The sequence below is a fragment of the Haemorhous mexicanus genome, chromosome 18 (genome assembly GCF_027477595.1).
Source record: "Haemorhous mexicanus isolate bHaeMex1 chromosome 18, bHaeMex1.pri, whole genome shotgun sequence".
NCBI lineage: Eukaryota > Metazoa > Chordata > Aves > Passeriformes > Fringillidae > Haemorhous > Haemorhous mexicanus.
In genome coordinates this window covers 12,390,291-12,413,958 of record NC_082358.1, presented here as the reverse complement: position 1 = coordinate 12,413,958, position 23,668 = coordinate 12,390,291, and the positions used below count along the sequence as shown (strand labels likewise).

Below are 23,668 nucleotides of genomic sequence, written 5' to 3'. Positions count from 1 at the left end.
ACCAAATGGAGATGAGCCAAAAACTTTTTCTCAAGGATATTTCCATTGGCTCCCAGCCTCAGCTTGTCACTTCACTCCCAGTTCGTCCCTCATAAAAAACGACCACTGGCACCGGGATGCCCTCGCTGCCCCCCTGCCTGCAGTGGAAAACGTGGAAAACCTGTCCCTTGGGGCTCTGCTTCAATCCATGTCGTTTAGCCTGAAAAAGTCTTTTTTCCTTTCTGCTGGCAGAGCAAAAACAATCGAATGTTTCCCTCCCGACTGTCGGAGCAGTGTTCCAGGAAAAGCTGCTTCACCACTGTAGGGCAGCACAGGACAGCACAACTCTGCTGTGCAGCAGCTCAGGTGCTGGGTACACTCTGTATTGAGCTTTGAAGTGCAGCAAATCCCCTGATTAGCACAGCAACCTCATTTGAGCAAGGATTTTGTTTGTTGGAGATCCTATAACTTATTTCTGAACAGGGCTTTTTTTTTTTTTTTTTTGCCCTTTCTTACCTAGCAATGCATGGAAGACAATGTCATTTCTTTTTACTATTTTTCAGTTAGAAACTGAATGAGAATAAAGGATCTTTTAAATAATTAATCAGCAAAACTCCTGGCTGGCCTCCAAGTCCCAGAACACACCCTCCCCTTTCTCTTAGTGAAGCTCTTATACGACTGAAGAACAGGAGTGCATCTGAAGAGGGACAAAGGGATTGTTTCTCCTTGCTGAGGCCTGATTATGTGAACAGTTTTCATTGTAGACTTGTCCCCTGTTCATCTCATTCCCTGTCCCTCCCTTCCCTGGGGACCCTCTTGACCTGTTATTTTCGCTCAGCATCCCCAGGAAGGTCCCAGGGTGAGCACAGCCAGTGCTCTGGGATCCGGTTTTGTGGATGGGGAGCAAATCCTGTGTCACAGGCTGCCCTGCCTGCTTACAGAACTGCCCCAGGACAGGGGATGTGGCTGCCACAGCACCTCTCCTCTGCCCAGAGATGCTCACTTTCATTCTCCAAAGCTACCCCGTTTTTTTATTAATTGTTTGTTTGGGGTTTTTTGGTTTGTCTTCCTACTTGTCAGTTTTTCTATTCGACCCTAACATCATTCCTATCAACTTGCTGTTGTTCAAGATCCCCCTCATGCTTCCATGGGAAGGAGGGAGGGAACTGCTTTTGTCCTTCAGCCAGTAAGGAACACATCCCTTGGAGAACATATCCCTTGGGAGAACACATCCCATGGAGAACACATCCCACGGAGAACACAGGCCTTGGACAACACGTCCTATGGAGAACATACCCCGTGGAGCAACACATCCCTTTCTTTCCTCTTCCTTTGCAATTCCCGTCCGATTGCTGCTGCGCCGGGAGGCTTTGCAGGGCGGTTTGCTTTAACATTTCCACCGGTTCTTTCCCCGCTGAGGGATGTGTGCCCGCTGCCCGTCTCCCCTCAGAGCCGGCCCTCAGGGGCCCCTGAGCCGCCGCCATGCCGGGCTCCCGCCCCGCCCCTGCCGCCATTCCGCGGCGCTCCGCCCGTTCCGGCCGCCGGGCTGGGAGGCCGGGCCGGAGCAATGGAGGACGCCGATTACTTCGAGGGCAGCGCGGCCGAGTGGGGCAGCGAGGCGGACGGGGGCGCGGTGAGCGCCGGGGGGAGCGGGGCGAGGGATGACCGCAGCCCCAGGCGTGTCCCGGAGCAACCCCTGGGCACGGACTCCGAGCGTTCCCCTGGGTCTGGAGCATCCTGCGGGACAGTCCTGGAGTATTCCCCGGCAGGGACCCGGAGCGACCCCCGGGCGGGTCCCGGAGCGTCCCCCGGGCCCTCCCGCTCTCCCGAGGGCGCTCCGGGCTGAGGCGATAGCGCCGGGTGTGAGGGCCGGGGACCGGAGCTGCGCCGGGCCCCGGGGTTAGTCAGGGAAGGCGCTGCTGCTTTTTGTGCCTTCTCCGTTAATAATCGCTGTCTGTCGGGGCGCTGAGCCGAGGTGTGTGTGCTGCTGTGGGCAAAAAGAGCCTGAATATGGGAGTGTGGGGGGAAAAGGGACAGGGAGGCTGACCTGACTGTGCTTGTGAACAGCAGGATGATGAGGATGGGGAGGGAGAAGATGATGCCGAAGTTCAGCAGGAGTGCCTGAAGAAATTTTCAACGCCTGATTATATAATGGAACCGTCTATATTTAACACGTTAAAGAGGTGAGTGTGACCTGATGTGTGTTATGGTATGTTAGAGGTTTCACTTCGTATGGAAATGTGTGCAAATCTATAAATGGTGCTGTTGTTTTCCCTTTAAATTTAGACGTCTATTTATTTTTGGTTTTAATATGACTCAAATAGTTCTTTTGTAATTCTTTCATCAGATATTTCCAAGCAGGAGGATCTCCAGAGAATGTAATTCAGCTCCTCTCTGAAAACTACACTGCAGTGGCACAGACTGTCAATTTGCTGGCAGAGTGGCTCATTCAGACAGGTATGATACAAGATACAGAGTATTTTGGCTCTATATTCTGTCAGAAATCTCTGAATTTGTGGCAAATTAGATCATACACAGGAAGTGGATTGTTATAAAGTTGTCATGCTATATGTGGCTAAATCCTTTATAATAATAGGTTTATTCCACTTGGAGAATAATGAAGGAGTATGTTGGTGAAAGGCCAACAAACTGTGTTATAAAAGGTTTTATAGTTGAAACAGCTGCATAAATTATAGCTTCTTTTTAATTTCATTCAAAGGGCAAGGGTGCTGTTATATAGACAGTATAAGCAGTGTTTTTATCCTGTAATGGAATTAATTATGTAACCATTATTACATTATCAAAATTATTGTACTCTGATTTCAGAAATGTAGAACTACTCATTGCTATTTGTGTATTATTTTGCAGAATACTATCAAAGCTACTGATAACCAACATTTAAAAGGATGAACTTCAGTGTGTAGTAACGTGGGTTTGTGCCCCTGGTAATCCCTTTTTTGGCTAAGATACCCTTGCATTTTGCTGTTACACCAGTAACAGTCCCGGGCATTGCTTTTTGTGACTCTGATAAGGAGAGAAAGAGGTGACCTGAGATTCTAAACAGTTCAGTATTTAGGAAAAAGAGGTGGAAAATCTGTAAATCTGTATCAGTGTGGCTCAGTACCAGAACTGATGGCTCTCCTCTCATCTTTGATACATTTTGGAGTGGTTTCTGTTCTCATTGGAAAGTGTGGGATGCTGCTGCTGTGTTCCACTGGACTGCATTGTATCTGCCAAGTGCTTTGTTCCTTCTGTGCAGGTGTTGAGCCAATGCAGGTTCAGGAGACTGTAGAGAACCACTTGAAGAGTTTACTGATCAAGCACTTTGACCCTCGGAAAGCAGATTCCATCTTTACAGAGGAAGGAGAGGTGTGCATGCAATCCCTGTTGCTGTCCCTGCAGAGGATCCTTCCTAGACTCCTTCATCTGGTGGAGTGGTGAAGGGAAATTGAACCTTCAAAGCTCTTTGGCTGAGGAACGACTGGTTTCAGAAAACCAGCTCTGTCTGACTGGAGTCCTCAGAGGTTTAGAGAGCTTGGAAATTTGGAAAGCAACCTCCTTTGTAATAAAGCTCTGTAGAACTACTCACAGGACTGCTGAGAGGTAAAAGCCTTGCTTTTTATGATCTGACAACAAGACATTCTTAAATTTCTTTCTTCTTTTCAGACTCCAGCCTGGCTTGAGCAAATGATAGCACATACCACGTGGAGAGACCTTTTTTACAAATTGGCAGAAGCCCATCCTGATTGTTTAATGCTTAATTTTACTGTGAAGGTACTATGCTTAAGTCTAATCAGTAAGAATATCCATAGAGGGCTAATTGTTCTGGCATCAAATATTAGTTGTAGTCTTGCTTGCATCTTTTATGTATTCCTGCTAATACTAATTAGTAAAAGTACACCTTGGTGGGAGGACTTGTTCTACAGATTGGAGTAAGTGTAATTTCCCAGTTTGAAGTACTGCTTTTTCAATTTTTGTTGAGGTGTGTGGGGGTATTTTTTTTCTTGTTTGTTTTTCTTTCATCTCTGTTTGAAAATTCTGGATTTCTGGTGCAATGAAGTCTCAGTCAGTTTTGTATCTTTCTGTGACAAGAAAAGAATGTTATATTTTGGTGTGCTCTGCTACATTTATTATTATTGTGCTTTATTTTTGCTGCATCTTTATTGGTTTCCTTTTCTGTAGACCACAATATAAATGTGAATTCCAGTCAGTGTATGCAGAGGTGGAATTTAGATTCTCTGTGTTCTTCTAGATTTGTTAGGATATCGGAAATAGAAATGTAAATAACACAAGATTTCTGTGATGTTTTTATTTTTATAGCTTATATCTGATGCTGGGTATCAAGGGGAAATAACCAGTGTTTCAACAGCATGTCAGCAACTAGAAGTATTTTCCAGAGTCCTGCGTACATCTCTGGCAACAATTTTAGATGGAGGAGAAGAAAACCTTGAGAAAAACCTCCCTGAGTTTGCTGTAAGTTTGTCTTTTTTGAGGGTTTTTTTCCCCCCCCCCTGCTTTTTATGTGGAAGAAGAAGTGTTCTGCTTTCCAGTTAGGAGGTACAGATCACTGTGGGATTGTAGCCAATCCTGATGTCCTACAAAATCTTATGAAGAGAAGGTATATCTGAGTTAAAACAGAAATTTATGCTTTTCGGTCATTCTGTGACCAAGAATTCTTTGGGTTGCTTATGTGACACTTCTTATATTTATTAAATGGATTGTAAAAAGGTGGGGGTAGAACTGTTGTCTTTCACATGTACTTCAAGATCTAAAGATCAGTATTGTCAGTCCCCTGGCAAATGAAAATAATTCTCTTATCATCCACATCAGTGTGAAATGTGCCATCTGAGTCAACGCAGCATTTCAGTGTTGTGAAACAGCACAGTGATTTTCAGCTGGCTTTGAACTTCTCTTAGTGCTCAAATACTGCAGAGAAAGTACTGAGCATAAGTAGAATAGATTTTCCTCTCCGTTTTGGAATTTGAGAAATGAGGTTCTCAGTTCAGAAATTTCTTCTTGTGTGGTGTTAGTGCTTTTCTGTATTTTCCTCTTGGCTTTTGGGGTTTTGGCTTTGTTGTTTAGTTGTTTGCTTTGGGTTTTTTTCCTTCGCAATTTTGCTGTTTGTTTTTTCCCCCTTTTGCTCTCCCGGCAATGTAATCCCAGAAGGACACGGGGATGTTTCCTTGCTGTCTGGTGAGGTTTGTGCTGTGCTTTCACAGAAGATGGTGTGCCATGGAGAACACACTTACCTCTTTGCCCAGTCCATGATGTCCATCCTGGCCCAGGAGGAGCAGGGCGGCTCCGCTGTCCGACGCATCGCGCAGGAGGTTCAGCGCTACGCCCACGAGAAGTGAGTGGCACCTGTGGGAGCAGGGAAAGGGAGCTCACCACAGCCTGTAAACTCTGCTGGCTTTTGCTAGTCCTTCATCACCTTTCACCAGCAAAAGGAGAATCTTCAGCTGCAGCAGAGCAGTTCTTGTAGCAGGGCTTGAAGCAGTGGGATAGCAGAAAAGTTCAGTGTTCTGTACCAGAGAGACCTGAAACTGGAAAAGCAAAGACTTGATGTTTCTGTCTATTAAGAAGTATCTTTTTATTTTTCTGTTAACATTTTGGAAATAAACAAGGCAAACACAGGCCTATTTCTGTAATTACCCTAAGGCATTACATTCCATAGAATATGCCCTGTTGACTCAGTGAGACTTCATCTGAAATGTCTGAATTAAGAAAATAAGTCACTGTGTGTGTTTGCTCTGCCTGCAGAGGCCACGATGCCAGCCAGATCACCTTAGCACTGGGTACTGCAGCCTCCTACCCCCGAGCTTGCCAGGCTCTGGGGGCAATGCTGTCCAAAGGAGCTCTGAATCCAGCAGATATCACTGTCCTCTTCAAAATGTTTACAAGCATGGACCCACCTCCAGTAGAACTGGTCAGTATTCACCTGTTTGTAACCTCTGAAACTTATTTCTGTTACAGAAGCACTTGGAAATGGGGTGCCTTGTGCTAAGTGTTGTATGGACACAAAAATTGAATTAGCACTCACTTGTCCCTCTGTAATTGTAAGTAATGTCTAAAAGTGAAGCTGCTACTTGCATTCTGGTTTGCATCAGCTTCATGGTACTTCTGGTGGGATTTTTTAATTATTTCAAGTTGTGTTTTTACATATAACTAAATTAAAGAACTTTTCCATAGGAGATAAAGATGGCAAGGAATAAAAGGAATTAATTCTTTAAACAAACAAAAAAAATTATGAAAAAACCCTGCCCACTTTAGCAGTTTGTTATAAATAGGCCTAAATTACACATTTCAAATTTCTCACTGCATTGTTCTAACATGGGTTTTGGTAAGAAAAGGCAAGATTTTGGTACTTTGGAAATATTGTCTGTAACTGATCCCTTTTTTTTTTTAACCTTTTTTCTTTCAAAAGTCTGTGTCTCTTCAGAAAACTGTTTAATGTACTCTTAAAGGAAAATGTGTTTATCTTGTTCTATGCAAGGTGTATCAAGTGCAAAAACTCCATTCTTAGCCACCTCTCATGATTCTCAGGCTCTAATAAAATGTTCTTGCTCTTCACAGATTCGAGTGCCTGCATTTCTGGACCTCTTCATGCAGTCCTTGTTTAAACCAGGTGCTAAGATCAACCAGGATCACAAACATAAATATATCCACATACTGGCATATGCAGCTAGTGTTGTAGAGATGTGGAAAAAGGTAATGTTCACTTCTGTGAAGAATATTCTTTTTTACCTGCAGCAGCTTGCCTCTGCTGAAGAAAATGTATGGTTGTGAAGTCACTCAGTTTAAAATAATACATTCAGCTTAGTTTAATTATTTTAATATGAAATGCTTCTGCCTTCAGCTGAGGTGATTAAAAAGTGTAGATCCTGATGATCAATCAAAAGTCTGAGTGCACTGAGAATTAAATAAAGGAAACATCCTTGTATGTACTTCTGCTCACTCATAATTAATTCTTCTGAAACTTGCATGTGAGTCTGAATTTTGAGACACGGGATGCAATCCTAGGTTTATTGCAGGTCAAGCTCCTTTCCTTAAATAACCAAACTGCAACACTTGCATTCCAACTTTGCAATAATTTTGCAGAACAAGAGAGTCAGCATCAACAAGGATGAACTCAAGTCGACCTCAAAAGCCATTGAGACTGTTCACAATCTGTGTTGCAATGAGAACAAAGGGGCATCAGAGCTGGTTGCAGAACTGAGCACTCTCTATCAGTGCATCAGGTGAGCAGAGAGGCTGGGAGTCTCTCATGACTCATAAATCCTGTCTTTCACACACAACTTGTCTTCCTTGGGTGGCAGAGCATGCTTTTCTGTGCCAGTGGAAAGTGATGGCAGATTACTTGGGGTTCCTAATAAAACTTCCATTTATTTTTCATGCTGCTGTGCTAAAGTGATGTCTCTCTGTAGGTTCCCAGTGGTGGCTATGGGTGTGTTGAAGTGGGTGGACTGGACAGTGTCAGAGCCACGGTACTTCCAGCTGCAGACTGATCACACCCCAGTTCACCTGGCACTGCTGGATGAGGTAAGAGTGTCTGGAAAGTGTGCTGGAGAGCAAGAACAGTTCTGGTTCTTGTGTAACACTGAGTGCCTGCCATTTGCAGTAAGGCAGTAAATATGCAGAGATGAATCTATTCTGAGTAAATTGTTTGGTTTTGTCAGCTCAGCATTATTTATGCCAGGAAAACTTGAACATTATAGAAAGAAATGATGGAATGCTTTTCTAAATGAATTTCTGTCTGGCACTGAACATCAAGGTAAACTTGTCTGGTGCATTGTGTTTTAAATTACAGTTCTGAGGATCTCACTTTGCTGTGTTGTTTGCAGATCAGTACATGCCATCAGCTGCTTCATCCCCAAGTTCTGCAACTTCTTGTCAAGCTCTTTGAAACAGAACATTCTCAGCTGGATGTGATGGAGCAGGTAATACTCAGAGGATATTCAGTATTTTTTGTTACTTCACATCTGTCGTTCCTTTTGCTCTCACAGCAGGGTTAATGTAGAAGTGGTTAAAATGTAGTGCAGCAGATATTGAATGAATAAAAGTGCACACTCTGAGGGCAAGTTCTGAAGTGTTGGCTCTTCCTCCCTTCCCCATCAGCTGGAGCTGAAGAAGACTCTCCTGGACAGGATGGTTCACTCGCTGAGCCGAGGCTACGTCCTGCCCGTCGTCAGCTACATCCGCAAATGCCTGGAGAAGCTGGACACCGACATCTCCCTCATCAGATACTTTGTGACAGAGGTCAGCAGCAAAAACTATTTACTGAAGTCTAGAGATCAAGTTTGAAATCTGCTCCATGTGTTTTGGATATTCAGAAATGCTTCAAGTTCAGGTCAGAGTCTGAGCAATGTCTCAGTGTTCACCAGATGTGATTTGGTCCTACTGATCCTGACTTCTGGAAGTAACAAGGTACTCATGGAGCACCCTGAGAGTACATAACTGATTACTTGCACTTGAGACCTCTTGTTCTCCATCCAACTACTTGTATGCTTCCAAGACTGGTATATGAATTAAATATTGTCCCTCCACCCCCTGTAAGTGCAAGATTCATCAGGTTTTGTCTGCTGTTTCAGGTGCTCGATGTGATTGCTCCTCCATATACCTCAGACTTTGTACAGCTTTTTCTTCCAATCTTGGAGAACGAAAGTATTGCGGGCACTATAAAAACAGAAGGTGAACATGATCCTGTCACAGAGTTCATAGGTAAGTCACGTTTATTCCTTGCATACCTGCTTCCATTTGTGTCTGTTACAACTTGCAAATAATGTTTAGGAGGAAGATTGCTAAATATAGGAATGCCTGCCAGCTATTTTCACAGACAACTTCCCTTTTAGGGGCCTGTGTTTAGCAATTTTCCTAGAATTGCTAGAAAGATCAAGAATCTGTGGGTAGTAGTGGGGAAAGTGAAGATAAATACTGCTTTTTGGGAACTATCACTGCAGCAAGGAAAGGAAGGAAGGAAGGAAAGTTGTCTGTCATAATATGATACTCCATCCTAAACCAGAAACATCTGTCCAGACCCTAAAAGCCTAATTATTTACATAATGCAGAAATCCATATGCAAATACATAAATCAGAATCATTGAAACATACTGAATAGTGTCTTTTTTTTTTTTTCCTCTCCTTTTAAGCTCATTGCAAATCTAACTTTATTATGATGAACTAAGCAGTGGAAAACATCAAGAATGCAACCAGAGCTCATGATCACTGCTTTGCCATGCTCTCCACCTGTGAGGTTCTATAACTGGGGGGGAAAAACCCAACAAAACCAACAACCCTAAAACAAGGAGGAAGAGGCTGAAGGGCATTTGCTTGACTTGCATGGTGACCTTGAACTTCTTAACCAGAGGAGTGTTTATGTTTCATATCAGAGAACTGTTAATGTCATTTGGAAAATGGAATGACACCAAAGGTCTTTCTCTTCTTACACAAATCAGTATAAATCAATGTTCTGAAGAGGATGGATAGCAAGAAACAGATTTATTTGAAAGAACTTGCAGAATTTGTCACTGTTTCTTTGTGTAATAAACAAAATACGAAGAATGGGTAAGGTAATTCCTACTAAAACACTTTGCAGATAGTTCTCTGGAAGGGTCCTGAATGCTCTAGGCTTTGATATTGCAAGCTGTAAGAAATAGGAATTTGTGGATTTGCTCTGTGCCTGCAGCACAGAAGCCCTAATGGCTGTTCCTCCCCTTTGCATTATATTAGAATTCTGAATACCCTTCATGAAAACAAAAAATGTGTTTGGTGTAACACAAGAGGAGTTGCAACAGCCAAGGTTAGTTTTGTATTAAAAGAGGAATTCTGTGTGAGTGTGTTACCTTTCAGAATCTATTTTTTTGCTAAATAGATGCATCAGATGTTTCTGGTAAGTTTCATTACCGTGTCATTACTGTCCCAAAATATGAAATGTGTGCCCAAATTTCATTACTGCTTGTTGTGGCTTTGTTTTTATACTGATCTCTACTCTGTCCTGGCTGCTGCCAAACTGTGGGAGAACACCCAACAAAATAACTTACCTTTAAATAAAGGTGTTTGTTCTTTTCCAGAGATGTCTTTCAGTTTCATTATGACTCGTTCTCTCTGTTCATTGGGCTGAATTCCTCTTTACACCCCTCACTTTTAAACAAACTGTAATTTTGGTAAACAAGCAAGCATATTTTGCTTCTCCAAGTACATCTGTTTTGTGAAGAACCTGCTTTCTAAAAGACACTGGAACTCTAAGTCCAGATGGATGTAAATTTAAAAAGGAAATCACCTGAAAAGAGCAAAAGTTGCTTCTGTAGAGGCTGTTTTGAACTTCCTTGCTTATCTTCGAATAGAAGATTTATATTATTCCAGCTAATTCTCACCATTTAAAATTTGCCTGAGACCTAGTTTTTGTCATTTAAGTAAACTGTAGAATTAACAGCAGAAATTATTCACCCTATAGAGAATAAATTTAGGATACAGCCATGTACAAGCTCTTGGTGATAATCAAGAGCAGTTGCTCTGTGTCCATGCAGCTTTGCCAGCAGTTTAAACAAGGTTTATTTTTACCTTCCTGTGTTCAGCTTGGTATCACTTCCTCTAAACAGTTCCTCTGTGGATGATTTTTAACTTGTTAAACCCTTTGTGGTGCTGTGATCGGTGCTGACACACGATGCTGTTCATACCCAGTTGCTGTCTGAACCAGCATCCTTGCTGTATAAAATTGTCCATCAGGCCTTTCACTAGACAAAGACCAGTGAAAGCAGCACCATCCACGGGGAGACAACCACACACCTCTTACAATAAATACCCAGTCATGTAAGAGAAAAAGTCTGTTTATTAAAGCAGTTAGCAATGCCAGGTAGTTGCATCTGATATGGCACTGATTTGTCATATTAGTGAGGAGTTCTGGGTTATGGCAATTTATGTTTTCCCTCTTTAGGAGAAAAAGGGCACAGTCACATATTAAAGCAAGAAATTTGAGAAAAAAGACTAATCAAGTAAAAAGTGTTTAGACTGTTATTTGGTTAAAGTAATTCCCATTATATCATTTGGGTGGATAAAAGCAACTTCATTATTTAACAATCCCAACACCACTGTTTCACCAGGAGGACAAGAAAACAAGCTTTAATATTTTTAATTTATCATGTCCAGACTTACCATGGCTTTTGCATCATTGCAACAGATTTGGTCAGTACTGTCACAGCATTTAAAAGAAGCTCTAGACCCAAATATTGAGTACACTTTTCCAGTACATCTACACGATCTGTATTTATAAAAATAGATATTTACATGAACAGGGTCTGTGATTCAGTCAGTGTGATTTTAATACTGTGCATCAAGGTAGACAACTCCTTCATGGGTGAATTACTTCAAGGTGTAAGTGTAAAATTAGGGCAGTTCTGTATTTTTTGAAGGCATCGTGTGTTGCATCTGGGTCAATTTTGCAGAACTGCCTGATGGTGTTGAACTGTGAAGGAGTCTTAGGCTATTATTCTTTAAACAAGAAGAGGTTGTGCTGGGAAGCTTCCAAAGTACCTAAACACAAAGCTGCACCATGTAGAATCAAGGCAGTATAGGATCTCCATAAGCACAGTCCTCTTCAATAGCCAGATTGTAGTCTGCTCCTCTTCCACCCTTGTAGGCACTGGTCACAATCCTCAGCCACCCTCTTTCACCCTGTAAAGGATTGAATTTGCATTGTAAATTAGGAAACACAGCTGTAGAAATTGTGTGTTGGTGAGTCTGTTCTGTCTGCCAAATATGAGTGGTTTAGGTGAATGAAGGAATTCACTCAAGCTGAAGTGCAGCCCTGGAGTCATGGGGCACCCTGCTTTGGTGAATTTACATCCCACTCATCCAGTCCAGGTACGTGACTGGATTTTTGCCTACAACTAACAGCAATTTCCAGTTGCCCATAACAGGAGCTGCACATCCTTGAAAGGTAGAATTTGGGATAGAGCTGAAAGTTATTACTCAAATAACTTCCAAATATTCTTGTCTTCAGATTGGCTGGGTGTCATTTTTAAACTGGCAGTCTAGTTCAAAGGAAGCTTCAGTTTTATATCCACAGGCTGTAGTTTTGCAAGTGACAAAGCCCACCCTCCAAAGCCCAAAGTGTGTTGCCTGTCTCCTTACCCAGGGCTCACCCCAGGAGTTACGAACTATCCAATATTCTGTGCCGTTTTCCACGCCCCAGCCAGCCACAGACACGATGTGATTCACTGTAGGGGAGGGGTTGTACTCTGTGTACAGGCCCCCTGTGTAGGCATCCAGCTTTTCAGTAGCCATTATGCCACAGCTGCAAGAAAACAGAGAGAGGAGGTTTCGTACAAGGGGATCAGGCCAGGGGCCTGGCTAAAAACCAACTGGTCTTCTTGTATTTTAACTTGATCTCAGTTTATAAACTAAAGTCTGCATGTTAGAGCAGAGCTGCTGACACGTGCTAGAGTGAAAATGTACAGAGTTTCATGTATCTTTTTTTTTTACCTAATTGGTCCATTAGTGTAGATTTCTGCCATCATTTTTTCTCTTCCACTGACAGACCCATAGTCAGCAACTTTCCAGAGAGTGTAGTTCTTGATCACATGGCATTCTCCAAAAGTGACACAAGTTCCACACTGGTTGAACTTCTTGCACTCTGCAAAACAGAGGTGAGATTACAACTGAAGGTAATCTGCAGGAAGGTGCTTCTCTTCAAGTGATTGTAGGACACAGCTTTTATAATTTAATTGAGGCAGCTATTAATAACTTCAAAGTAATTATTAATACATACTCTCTCTAGTGAACTCAATTATTTTCTGAAAACCACATTTAAAGTCCCTATTATCACTTACTGTTATTTCACAGGTATAAATACTCTGTTGAGGACATAGAGAAACTATTCCAGTCATACATGACCAGCCAAAGGTTCATTTTCTCCTTTGTTCAGCTTGAGGTGACACTTGTAAATATTTCAGTACAATAGAGATTGTGTGTCACAGATTTAAGATATTAAGTTAAAACAATTCAGCTGTGCAAACTTGCCTGAGCACGATTTAGTGCTACAGTGTCTGTCTGGAGCAGGAGACACACACAGACCCGTAAAGAAAACCTGTTCTGTCAGTCAAACAGCAGGAACCAGTACTCTGAAAACCCAAAATATATATTTTTTAAATACACTAAGATCTGCTAAACCTGGGAAGAAACCCTACAGCAAAGCAGAGCCATCCTACTTTGATCCTTGGCTTGGTAGTTGTTGCAGGTCTCGTCGGGGATGCCGTGGTCGTGGGCGTACCTCCAGACCCCGGAGTGGTCCCCACCCTCACAGGAGCCAGCATCAGCACAGTCAATGACATTCTGCACAGACAGGTAGGCAGAGGGCCAAGCCCCTTTCCTCTTGATGTTGATTCGGTCTGGAAGGATAAGAAACTGGAGTTTGTTGCTGGAATACCAGGGTGGCTACACATTGCAACTGGTTTTGAAACTGTTTCCTCTTCATTGAACCTGTCACTGGGGGCAGACAGCTGCACTTGTGGTTGGAAAGGCTCTGCTGTCTGCAGTGAGGAACACAGCGTGACCTAATTCAAACCAGAGGCTGAGTTATTATTGTGGGGTTCCATTAGGGTTTTTTTTTCCATTAAAGACTCAGCAAAAACATGGAGATGAGTAAGATCTGTCTAAAGCCTTGAAGAGCCCTAGACCTCTTTTAATTCTAGCTACAGCTTCTGAAAACTTCCAGATCTGTTTCCAGACTTGGACAGTGAAGAGTTTTCAAATACACATCTAAAACCAGCTCTGAGCAGCATCTTTTACAGGAGTAGATATTTATGTATAAGCCCATGCATAAACATAAGCCCATGGAGCCCAGGCTGCTGGCTCTGTGAGACAGTCTAAATGCAGGAGAAAGCTTTCAGAGTTACCTCCTTGCTGTTACATCTCACTGCCATCTCAGACAGGCACCACCACCTTGCTGTCTTCTTTTGTCAGAAACAACAAGCTTACTTGGCAGAAAAGCTTCCTGACAAGTATTTATAAACTGCTTTTCTGCATTAACAGTCTTAACTGATGCCACTGCAGTACTTTAAATCCTATTAGTACCAACAACATTCAAATAAACGGAGCTATCATCCCAGCCTGATCTTCCTGCAAGTTGCTGTGTTTTACCATGCCAGTGCTTCACTCCATCCTGGCAGGAGTCATACATGTCCACATCCTTGTATGCTGCATGATTCCTGCTGTCTGCTCACACCTGCCTTGTCTTCCCCCTTCTCCCCAGTTCCCTCTGTTTCTCCTTCACAGCCTCCCTGTGCAGGTGATCCTTCTCCAGCACCAATCTGTTGCATGCAAATCTCGCATTCTCTCCACAGCCACTACTTCTCTATCTGTAGCAAACCACTACTTCCCCTTGACTAAGAAAAAGGCTGAAATCAGACTTATGTGTCTGCTGTGGTGGTCAGTTCATGCAATGACTGGGGCTCCTGCAGCAAATACCCCACAAGAGGCACCTTCTTTCATTTCCTCATTCCCAGCATGGCTGGAGAGCTCCTGCTGTAGTGAGGTACCAGGAGATCTGACAACTCTTTTGCATCTGCTGCCATCAGCACACCTCTGAGGGGAGGGCAGAAACCCCAGCTCTTACCCCAGGACCTAAAGAGCAGTTTGGGAGGAGCTATGGCCACATTCCTTCTGCAAACAGGTTTTTAACCACACAGCAGCATTCCCACCTTGCTGCCTTTGGACGAGGTGAAGACAGCATCACTCTGGTTGCTTTTTCTATTGAAACCAACCCTCCTTGCCTTCAGCTTGGGCATTCCCACTGTTCTGGTGTATTCATAGACATCTCAGACTTGGTTTTGCTGTATTAGTCACTGCAGTGATTTAGCACCTTATACCAGCTGCCAGTAACCTGAAGCTAAACTTCCTTTGCTTCCCAAAAACTCCCGATTCCAGCGGGGAGCCCGAGGGTACCTGCCAAGGCGCTGGTGCTGCCGTGGGCCCAGCAGGAGCCGCAGTACTGAGGGATGTGCTGGTTCCGAGTGGTGCTGGCGTAATTCACCCCATTCACGTTCCTCCAGTCCCAGCTCTGCGGCAGCGCCGACACGTCCAGGTACTCGTGCGGGCGGGGGTAGGTCCTGCGGGGGGACGGGACGAGGAGATAGCGCCGGCATCCCCCGGAGCAGGACGAGCGGGTGGTATTAAACAAAAAAAAAAAAAAAAAAAAAAAAAAAAAAAAAAAAAAAAAAAAAAACAAAACAAAAAAAAAACCCACACCAAAAAAAAAGGAAAAAAAAAAAAATCACGGATTTCACCGAGTTTCGTAACGAGCCCGCGAGTGTCCGCTGGCGTCACGTGACCGCCCCGGCCCCGCGGTCTCGTGACCGCCCCCCCCACCCTGGACCCCGGCACGGCCGGAGCGGCCCCGGAACCCCCGAACCCCCCCAGGCACCCCCGAAATCCCCCGGGCACCCCCGAAATCCCCCGGGCATCCCTGAACCCCGGCTGTGCCTGCTCAGCCCTCCCCAGCGCTCCCCTCGGCCGTGCCACCCGGGGCACACGGGAGCGAAGCCCACCTGAGGCCGGCCGCCGTGCGCGGCCCCGGGCGGTAGCAGTGCTGCCCTTCCCTGAAGTAGAGCCCGGCGCGGGCGGGCGGGCAGAGGCAGCCGCAGAGCAGCAGGAGCGGGATGAGGGGCTGGAGTGGCGGGGCCATGCTGGGACAGCGGCGGCTGCCGGGCTGCGGCCGCGCCGGGGTTTGAGGGCGGCGGGCGGGGAGAGGAGGAGCGGAGGCACGGGCGGGGCCGGGCCGGGCCGGGCCGCGCTCACCTGCGGCGGGCGGGGACAGCGGGCCGGCCCTGCGCCCTCCTCGGTGCCGCCTCAGCGTGTCTGCTGGAGCTCTTGGGGACGAGGAGCAAAGTCAGATCCCGCCGTCCCAGCCCCCAGTGACTCTTCCAGCTCAAAAATTCGGTCACATGGCTTGTGATTGTGTCTGGGACAGGCCCTGTCACGGGTTTCTTCACCTTTGGCCTAACACCTCAGCATTGTGCTAGACTGGGGCCAGCGACTGTGACTGGTTTTTTTTTGGGTTTTTTTTGGTTTTTTTTTTTTTTTTTTTTATTGTTTGGTTCTTGTTTTTTCCCTAGTCCCAAATTCTGGATTTCTCAAGCCCTTTAATGCTACAATTAGCAAAGGGTCACAGGCCCGTGTCCATTTTCTAGGCTGCTCCTTAGGGTTTGAACATCTGAAAGTTCTTCATTATTTGCTAGAAGATTTAGTCAATAGTAAAAATAGTTTTCTAATTTTCATGCAGAAGCTTCTAGTGACTGTGTGAATGGACTATCAGTCTCTTTTGCATACATTAGGTGGAAGCTTTCATGTTTGATAAACAGGTTTAGTAAACCTCAGACAGTTCTCCCCTCCTACCTTCTCTTCCTTGGCTTTCAGCACTTTTTTGTAGAGGGCCTGAGGTTTATTAGCTCCACACTATGAACAGAGAAACTGAGGCACAGAGAACCAACACACCAAAAGGAAGAGCAGAGCAAGAATGGAGCCTGTGAGTTGAATGCAGTGGTTTTGGTATCATTCTTAAGGGTGATTCAGCTAGCCCAGGTTAGTTAAGACTTGCATCAGCTCGTCTGGAAGTCATTCAGGTCTCTCTCTCACAGTCTCTTCCTTACCTATTATAGAAGAACTGATAGGATTATCTGATGGCCTGTAGGCAGGCTTATCTCAAACTGAATAGGCTTTCCCCTCAACAATCTTCTGCTACTCTGAAAAGCCAGCTCCTCCCAAGCAAGCCATTAAAAAGAGTATCCCAGGATGCCTCCTTGCACATGCATGTTTATTGGGGGTAGTGTTAAAAAACCCCAAAAATCAACCAAGGAAACAAAAACAAAAAGCCCAGCAACCACAAAAGCCTGGCGTCTTTGTGGTCTCAGCTCAAGCCCATCAGCAGGGCTGTGGTATCTGGGAGCAGTGGGCAGCCTGATAATAGCCACAGTGGGAGAGCTGCAGTAGCTGTGCCCAGTGCCAGGCTGCTCCTAATCTCCCCAGTGCCAAAAGTCCCTGTGAGCTGGCCCATCCAGCACAGCCCCTCTCTCCCAATGCCTCTCTCAGCTAATCTGCAGCTGCACATGTGCCAGGGCAGTGCTGGGAAGAGCCTCGGGTGTTAACAGGCCTGGGGCTTCTCTGGGCTGAGCAGGGACTGCAGCTAAACCTCCACAGAAACAGCCCCTCCTAGGCCAGGCTTGGATAACGTCAGACTTGGAGGTTCACAGAAATGCAGATGGGGAGGAGAGGGAAAAGAGGCCCAAGCCCACAAAGCATCTCAGCTGCCTGGTGTCATGTGCCAGAATTTTTAAGTCTCTATAGGGAAGCTCTTCAGAGGAGGCACATGATTCTAGAGAGCTATTTTCAGCAAGAGGAAAAACCCCTATTGAGTGATTGTCTATTTCTTTTGCTTCCCTTTCCCCCTTTCCTTGTGAGATGTGCTCAGTGAATATATTTATTGCTGAAATTATTTTGTCAAATTTTATGGACACTGAATTAGCCCTTCAGCCTCTTCCTAAGCTGGGTCTATTGTGAATACATTGCATATTTTTAATTTATATTTTCTTATATTTTTAATATATTAATATGAATGTATATATTTTATATTGTATTTATTTAGTATTTGTTTGAATAGACATTTTTTCAATGTCTATTCAGAATGCAGCAGTTGAATGTAAAACTCAGATGTGCATTACTGCTGTTAGCTAAGGATAGTTGGAGAAAACAAGTATGAAATGTGCATAAATAAAGTAAAATATGCTTTTTAAGTAAATGTCCAAATAACCTTTTCAGAATTTTCTTAGGGAATTGTATAAGATATCCAAAGCTATTGTGGGAAATATTGTGACAATATTGGGACAATGTGGCAACGGAACAGAGTGTTTTGTGTGTCTTGCTGGGTAAACTGGCTTAGAGAATACTTATCTTTTGGAAAATGATAAAATGATTGTGTTTCAAGGAAACAAAATGAATCTATCTTCATTTGAAGTCCTCCTTTTATTGCTCCCTAAGCAGTATGCTCATAGCATGGCAGAGGATGATGGATGTTTGCTCTCTATTTTTTAAAACGCACTTCTGGTGCTGAGCTCTGTGTCAGGAGCAGTTGTCTGTTCCTTCATTGGCTGGTGCAGGAAGTGGAAGTCATCAAGTGGAGGGGAAGTCTGGAATAAGCTGATTTTTCTTCTGGAACCATATGGAAGCTCAGAAATCCCTTATCTCTAGCGAGCCATAAAGTGGTCAAGTAGTTACTTCAGTGAGTCAAGCCCTTCCACTGTCACCATTTTATGCTGAATAGTTTTAAGGTGCTTTCCAAATTATAGTTCCTTTCCCCCTCCTTAAAAGGAACCCTTGCAAGGCAGTGACAGTCATTTGACATGTCATGAAACTGCTCTAGGCTTCCACAAGTCATTTTACCCTGGGTTTCTGCTGCTCAGTGATACTGGTGCTGGTTATCAGCAGCCAAACATGACTGTGCTGTGTTTTGTTCTGCCTCACAGCATTTCCTTCAGCACAGGCAGATGTTTCACTCAGTGAATGTTACAGTTCACTTCAGAGAGCTTCAGTGAAATGGGGTTTTCAGCTCTAGCATTTTCCTGGTGAGCACATCTGAGATATAAGAAATTAAGAAATTTTAGAAATGCTGTATTTCTTAATGTCAGGAAATGAAGAGAGAGTTAACTGTGCTAGTTAGTCACAAGTTAATTCAAGTTTTGGCTAAATACGATGGATTCCTATAAGTATTTAAGGACCATGCATCACTGAGGGTACAGTGTTATTTTTATGTGTTACAAAGTATTTTTTGTTCCTGCTCCTGTTCCACTCCTTCATGCAGTCAAACATCAGGAATTATGCTTGTTAGTGAACTGGAGTTTGCCTTGCAATCCTGCTTACAAGCTGTTACCATTTTTATTATGGGTGTTGTCCTCTATGATTCATACGATGCTAAAATTTAAATTATGTGGCAGAAGCACATGTGTTTAATAAATTAAGATCACTCACTTTGGGCTATAATCTCTACATATGCACATATATTTGTATATATATTATGTCTAATATAAAATAATGCACCACAAACAGAATATGCAGATATATGCATGCACCACAGAGCTGCACAGAGAGCTGGGAAGGGTGCATGTGACAGTGCTGCTTTCCAAGGCACTCAGTGGTGCACCTGTGCTGCTGTACCTGTACCCAGGCAGGGAAGAGGCCGTGGGCTCCTGGTGCAGAGCCTGGGGCTGGCTACTCCCCTGGCTGGCTGAGTGACACTCCCTGGGGTATAAAAGGGCCCCTGGGCCGGGCTGTGCTGGGTGTAGCTGATAGAGCAGCAGGCACAGGGCTCGTTCTGGGGAGCTGCAGAGCCTGGGTGAGTTGTAGCCACCGGCAGGTCTGAGCCACACAAAATGCGTGAAATCGTGCACCTGCAGATCGGCCAGTGTGGGAACCAAATTGGATCCAAGGTAAGGTCTCTTTCCAACGCTGATTCTTGGCAGGAGATCAGAGGTAGCAGGTCACACACCACCAGTGGATAGGGACTTCTGAGGGGGACAAGTGTCTTGTAACTCAGTGGGGAGAAGCACTGGTAGCAGGGAACATGAGTATTTTGGTATGAAAGGCAAAAGCTGCATTTGCTCCTCATGCAAAGTTTAATGTTCATTTGCAATAACAGGTGCACCAGAGCATTCCTGCTGGGATTCCTGTTCCCAGGGGAACTCACATACTCTACAAGATACTGGGGCAAGTGACAGAGCCAGTAATTCCAGGGCTGTAAAGTTGTGTTGCTGGTACTTTAGCTCAGCCATGCAGCAGCTCTGCCACATTTTATTCTTAAATATCACAGAATTATACAATGGATTGGGTTGGAAGGGGTCTTGAAGATCATATGGGATCATATTAATCAACAGCATAACCAGTGTTAGATTGTAGAATGACACAAAGTGTCACTGGCCTCCTGTGAGACAGGTATCATTTGGAGTATTTTTGTGTAGCTCCAACACGGGCATGCTGTGACACAGGGAGTAGTCACTATTGCTGACTTTCTGGGCTAAGAGTAAAATTACCCCTCAATTACTATACTGTGTGATGGTTTTTTGTTTGGTTGTTTTTTTTTTTAATTGATAAGTAGGAAGTTGTCCAAAGATTATCTATTTTGGGCTGGGAGGTCTTTTAAGACATGGGATAGTTGAGGGATTGTTCTGCTGTGTTCTTCCTCCCTTTTCCCACGCCTAACCTTGATTCCTTCTAATGGAACATGAAGCATGGAACATGCATCTGTTGACAGTGGTGTATTTGTACACTCAGAATGGGACTGGATGCTAACTCAGGAGAGCTTCAATATTAGAATAGCCTGGTCATTTTAGTGGGTGGGTGTGTCTGCATGAACACTGCTGTGGCTGCTGCCCAGATAAGAGCCCAGCACAAGGGCACATCCATATGAGTGTCAAGATAGGACATTTAGGACCAGCAGCTGTTTGTGGAAAGACTTGCTCACATACAAACTTGCCTGTGCCAGCTTTGTTGTGCCGTGGTCCTACTTGTGCATGACAGCACTCAAAGCAACTCTCCCTAATCCACACCCTCACAACCTCTTTGTTAAGCTCATACTGAGAAGTAATTGTTATTTAAAATTTTAAACTAACATCAATTTTATTTTACTATAAAGAGAACAAATTGAGGGCCTCCACCTATCAGTGCACAGGTCATAGCTAAGCAGCATAAATGGTCTGTTAAAGTTTTCCCTCGAATTTATTTGGGAGGGGTAGAGAAGGATCCCTGTTCTGACCTGGTAAGTAAATGGCAGAGCATCCCCTGCTTCAGGCACAGTTTCCAGAGCTGGTGCTCTGAACACAGGCAGAAAAGAAATAAATCATTTTCAGTGTGTTGTACCTCTTTCCTTTTGCAGTTCTGGGAGGTGCTTGGTGAGGAACATGGGATTGACATCACTGGAAACTACCGTGGGGATTCACCACTGCAGCTGGAGCGAATTAACGTGTACTTCAATGAGGCTTATTGTAAGTGCTCAGCAGAGCCAACAGGGAGGGTAAAAGAAGTAATTAAAAACCCACAAAAAGCCTAAACCTCTCTAGGTGGATTGGATGTTCCAGAGTGTATTGTAAGCCTGTTTCTTTGACCACTAGCAGTAATTATTTGCATTAATTTTGTTTTGTTCCAGCCCATAAATACGTGCCCCGTTCCATCCTGGTGGACCTGGAGCCTGGGACGATGGACAGTGTCCGGTCCAGCAGAATTGGGCCCCTCTTTCGACCTGACAACTTTATCCATGGTATGCACAGCACACTGCCAGCAAACTGACTGCAGGCAGCTGTCCCAAAAGGACCTTGGAAGTCCTTCAAAAATTCTCCTGTTAACTTTGTGGCTGTTCTTTCTGTAATTCTGTTCACAGGTAATTCAGGTGCTGGCAACAACTGGGCCAAGGGCCATTACACTGAAGGTGCTGAACTGATTGAAAACGTCATGGATGTGGTCAGGAGCGAGTGTGAGAGCTGTGACTGCCTTCAGGGGTTCCAGCTCATCCATTCCCTTGGTGGTGGCACGGGCTCAGGCATGGGGACACTCCTCATCAACAAGATCAGAGAGGAATATCCCGACAGGATCATGAACACCTTCAGCGTTGTGCCCTCCCCCAAGGTGTCTGACACGGTGGTGGAGCCATACAACGCCATCCTCTCCATCCACCAGCTGATAGAGAACACGGATGAAACCTTTTGCATTGACAACGAAGCTCTGTATGATATATGCTTCAGGACATTAAAGCTCACCAATCCCACCTACGGGGACCTCAACCACTTGGTGTCTCTCACCATGAGCGGCGTCACCACCTCGCTGCGTTTCCCCGGCCAGCTGAACGCGGATCTCCGGAAGCTGGCGGTGAACATGGTGCCCTTTCCTCGCCTGCACTTCTTCATGCCTGGCTTTGCCCCGCTGACAGCTCGGGGCAGCCAGCAGTACCGGGCCCTGACGGTGCCAGAGCTCACCCAGCAGATGTTCGACGCCCGGAACATGATGGCAGCCTGCGACCCCCGCCGCGGGCGCTACCTCACCGTCGCCTGCATCTTCAGGGGCAGGATGTCCACCAGGGAAGTGGACGAGCAGCTGCTGTCTGTCCAGACCAAGAACAGCTCCTACTTTGTGGAGTGGATCCCTAACAATGTGAAAGTGGCCGTGTGTGACATCCCGCCGCGAGGGCTGAAGATGGCAGCCACGTTTATTGGCAATAACACAGCCATCCAGGAGCTCTTCATCAGGGTGTCCGAACAGTTCTCGGCCATGTTCAGGAGGAAAGCCTTTCTCCACTGGTACACGGGGGAAGGCATGGATGAGATGGAGTTTTCTGAAGCAGAAGGTAACACCAATGATCTCGTGTCCGAGTACCAACAGTACCAGGATGCCACTGCAGACGTGGAGGAATTTGAAGAGGTAGAAGTGGAAGCAGAAGCCAAGCCAGAAAAGGAAGCAGAGTAAAAAAATATCAAAACATTCTCCAAATGAGCCTGTTCACATTCACTAAAGACAAAGCAATAGCCATCATCTGCATACCCAAATTAACGCATTTCTTCAGAACTTCTGTGCATCTGGCCAAGTATATCTGGTATTTCAACACAGTGCTCTTGAAATTAATGGCAGCTCTGCTTTACTGTCTTAAACAACTGTTGAGATCGAATCTCTCCAAATGCAATCCACTGTGGACACGTTCTCATACCAGCCTTTCCTGTAAATGGATTCACTTTTAGAATACAATCACCAGATACTGAATGTACTATACAGCCACTGTGCCTGTGTATATAGAGCAGGATCTTAAGCAATAGCACAATTGCTGTCAGCTCATCACATTTATTTATTCTCAGGTAAACACAGTCCCTGCTGATTGTGAACTCGTTACTGTTTTAGGATCATGTGCACATCTCTGAGGCCTCCAAGGCAGTGACTCTTATCACTCCACAGACTGATGTAGATCTGCAGAAACAACAGGGGGCAAATGACTGAATATGCACATTCTTATTTTATGAGTACTCTAATTATTCCATCATATTGCTGGCTTATATTATTGCAGAGTTTGCATTCATTATCATGGTGTGGTTTGTTTCTATTTCTAACTACAGGTTGAGTGACATTAGCACACTCAGTTGTGACATTGTGTAAAAGTTTTGGTGTGGTATTTTTTTTTCCTAGGTACTAACTACTGTAAATTTTTTCCTAACATTCAGTACAACAAAAATGACATAGAATGGTTTGTAGTTTGTTAAAATTAATTCTATGGCAGTCACTAAATCTTATTTTGCATTCATTAAAAAAAAATTTCTTGCCATCACAGGTGCCTACTTAATGTACTTATATTCTTTTAAATAAAGATTTTATACCATTCTATGGAAGTTTTGTACTTGAAACATTTGATAGACAACACCCCATAGTTTATTCTTGAAAGAACTAACTTTAAATTAAATCAGTTATGCTCTTAGATGAAAAGGTTTAACAAAGGTTGTTGTACTCTGAAGAAAGTAATGCCTAATGTTTGAGTTCAGTCTTGGTGAAGGAACCTGAAGCCAGTTCTCCTGTGCAGTGGGACAATGTCATCCCTGCTGTGGGGATACACAGCAGCAGGAAAATGCAGGATAAACAATTCAGATTCCTGTGTCTCCTTCCCCACCTCCCCCAATTCCTG

The 23,668-nt window shown here is 44.4% G+C and overlaps 3 protein-coding genes across 5 annotated transcripts; 2 read left to right on the top strand and 1 right to left on the bottom strand.

The window, feature by feature from the left end:
* The first annotated feature begins 1,496 nt into the window (after positions 1-1,496).
* Positions 1,497-10,045, top strand: NELFCD (negative elongation factor complex member C/D). 3 transcript variants are annotated; one of them, XM_059862566.1, is made up of 15 exons: positions 1,497-1,612; positions 2,047-2,162; positions 2,327-2,436; positions 3,239-3,348; positions 3,646-3,753; positions 4,300-4,452; positions 5,199-5,329; positions 5,740-5,905; positions 6,553-6,687; positions 7,078-7,217; positions 7,404-7,518; positions 7,821-7,916; positions 8,095-8,235; positions 8,568-8,697; positions 9,126-10,045. In XM_059862566.1, the coding sequence occupies exons 1-15, from the start codon at positions 1,547-1,549 to the stop codon at positions 9,158-9,160; spliced, it is 1,752 nt and encodes a 583-aa protein (XP_059718549.1). In that variant the 5' UTR covers positions 1,497-1,546; the 3' UTR covers positions 9,161-10,045. The 3 variants fall into 3 exon arrangements, with proteins under 3 accessions (XP_059718549.1, XP_059718548.1, XP_059718550.1); XM_059862567.1 differs by having other exon boundaries at positions 1,512-1,612; positions 2,050-2,162; XM_059862565.1 differs by lacking the exon at positions 9,126-10,045 and having other exon boundaries at positions 8,568-8,774.
* A 741-nt stretch (positions 10,046-10,786) lies between these two features.
* Positions 10,787-15,716, bottom strand: CTSZ (cathepsin Z). Its single transcript, XM_059862570.1, has 6 exons — positions 15,519-15,716; positions 14,917-15,080; positions 13,182-13,361; positions 12,457-12,607; positions 12,106-12,268; positions 10,787-11,646 (listed from the first exon to the last, which is right to left on the bottom strand). The coding sequence occupies exons 1-6, from the start codon at positions 15,653-15,655 to the stop codon at positions 11,533-11,535; spliced, it is 909 nt and encodes a 302-aa protein (XP_059718553.1). The 5' UTR covers positions 15,656-15,716; the 3' UTR covers positions 10,787-11,532.
* Positions 15,717-19,306: 3,590 nt separating this feature from the next.
* TUBB1 (tubulin beta 1 class VI) lies at positions 19,307-23,370 on the top strand. The gene is made up of 4 exons (XM_059862688.1): positions 19,307-19,448; positions 20,891-20,999; positions 21,161-21,271; positions 21,392-23,370. The coding sequence occupies exons 1-4, from the start codon at positions 19,392-19,394 to the stop codon at positions 22,468-22,470; spliced, it is 1,356 nt and encodes a 451-aa protein (XP_059718671.1). The 5' UTR covers positions 19,307-19,391; the 3' UTR covers positions 22,471-23,370.
* Positions 23,371-23,668: the final 298 nt, after the last annotated feature.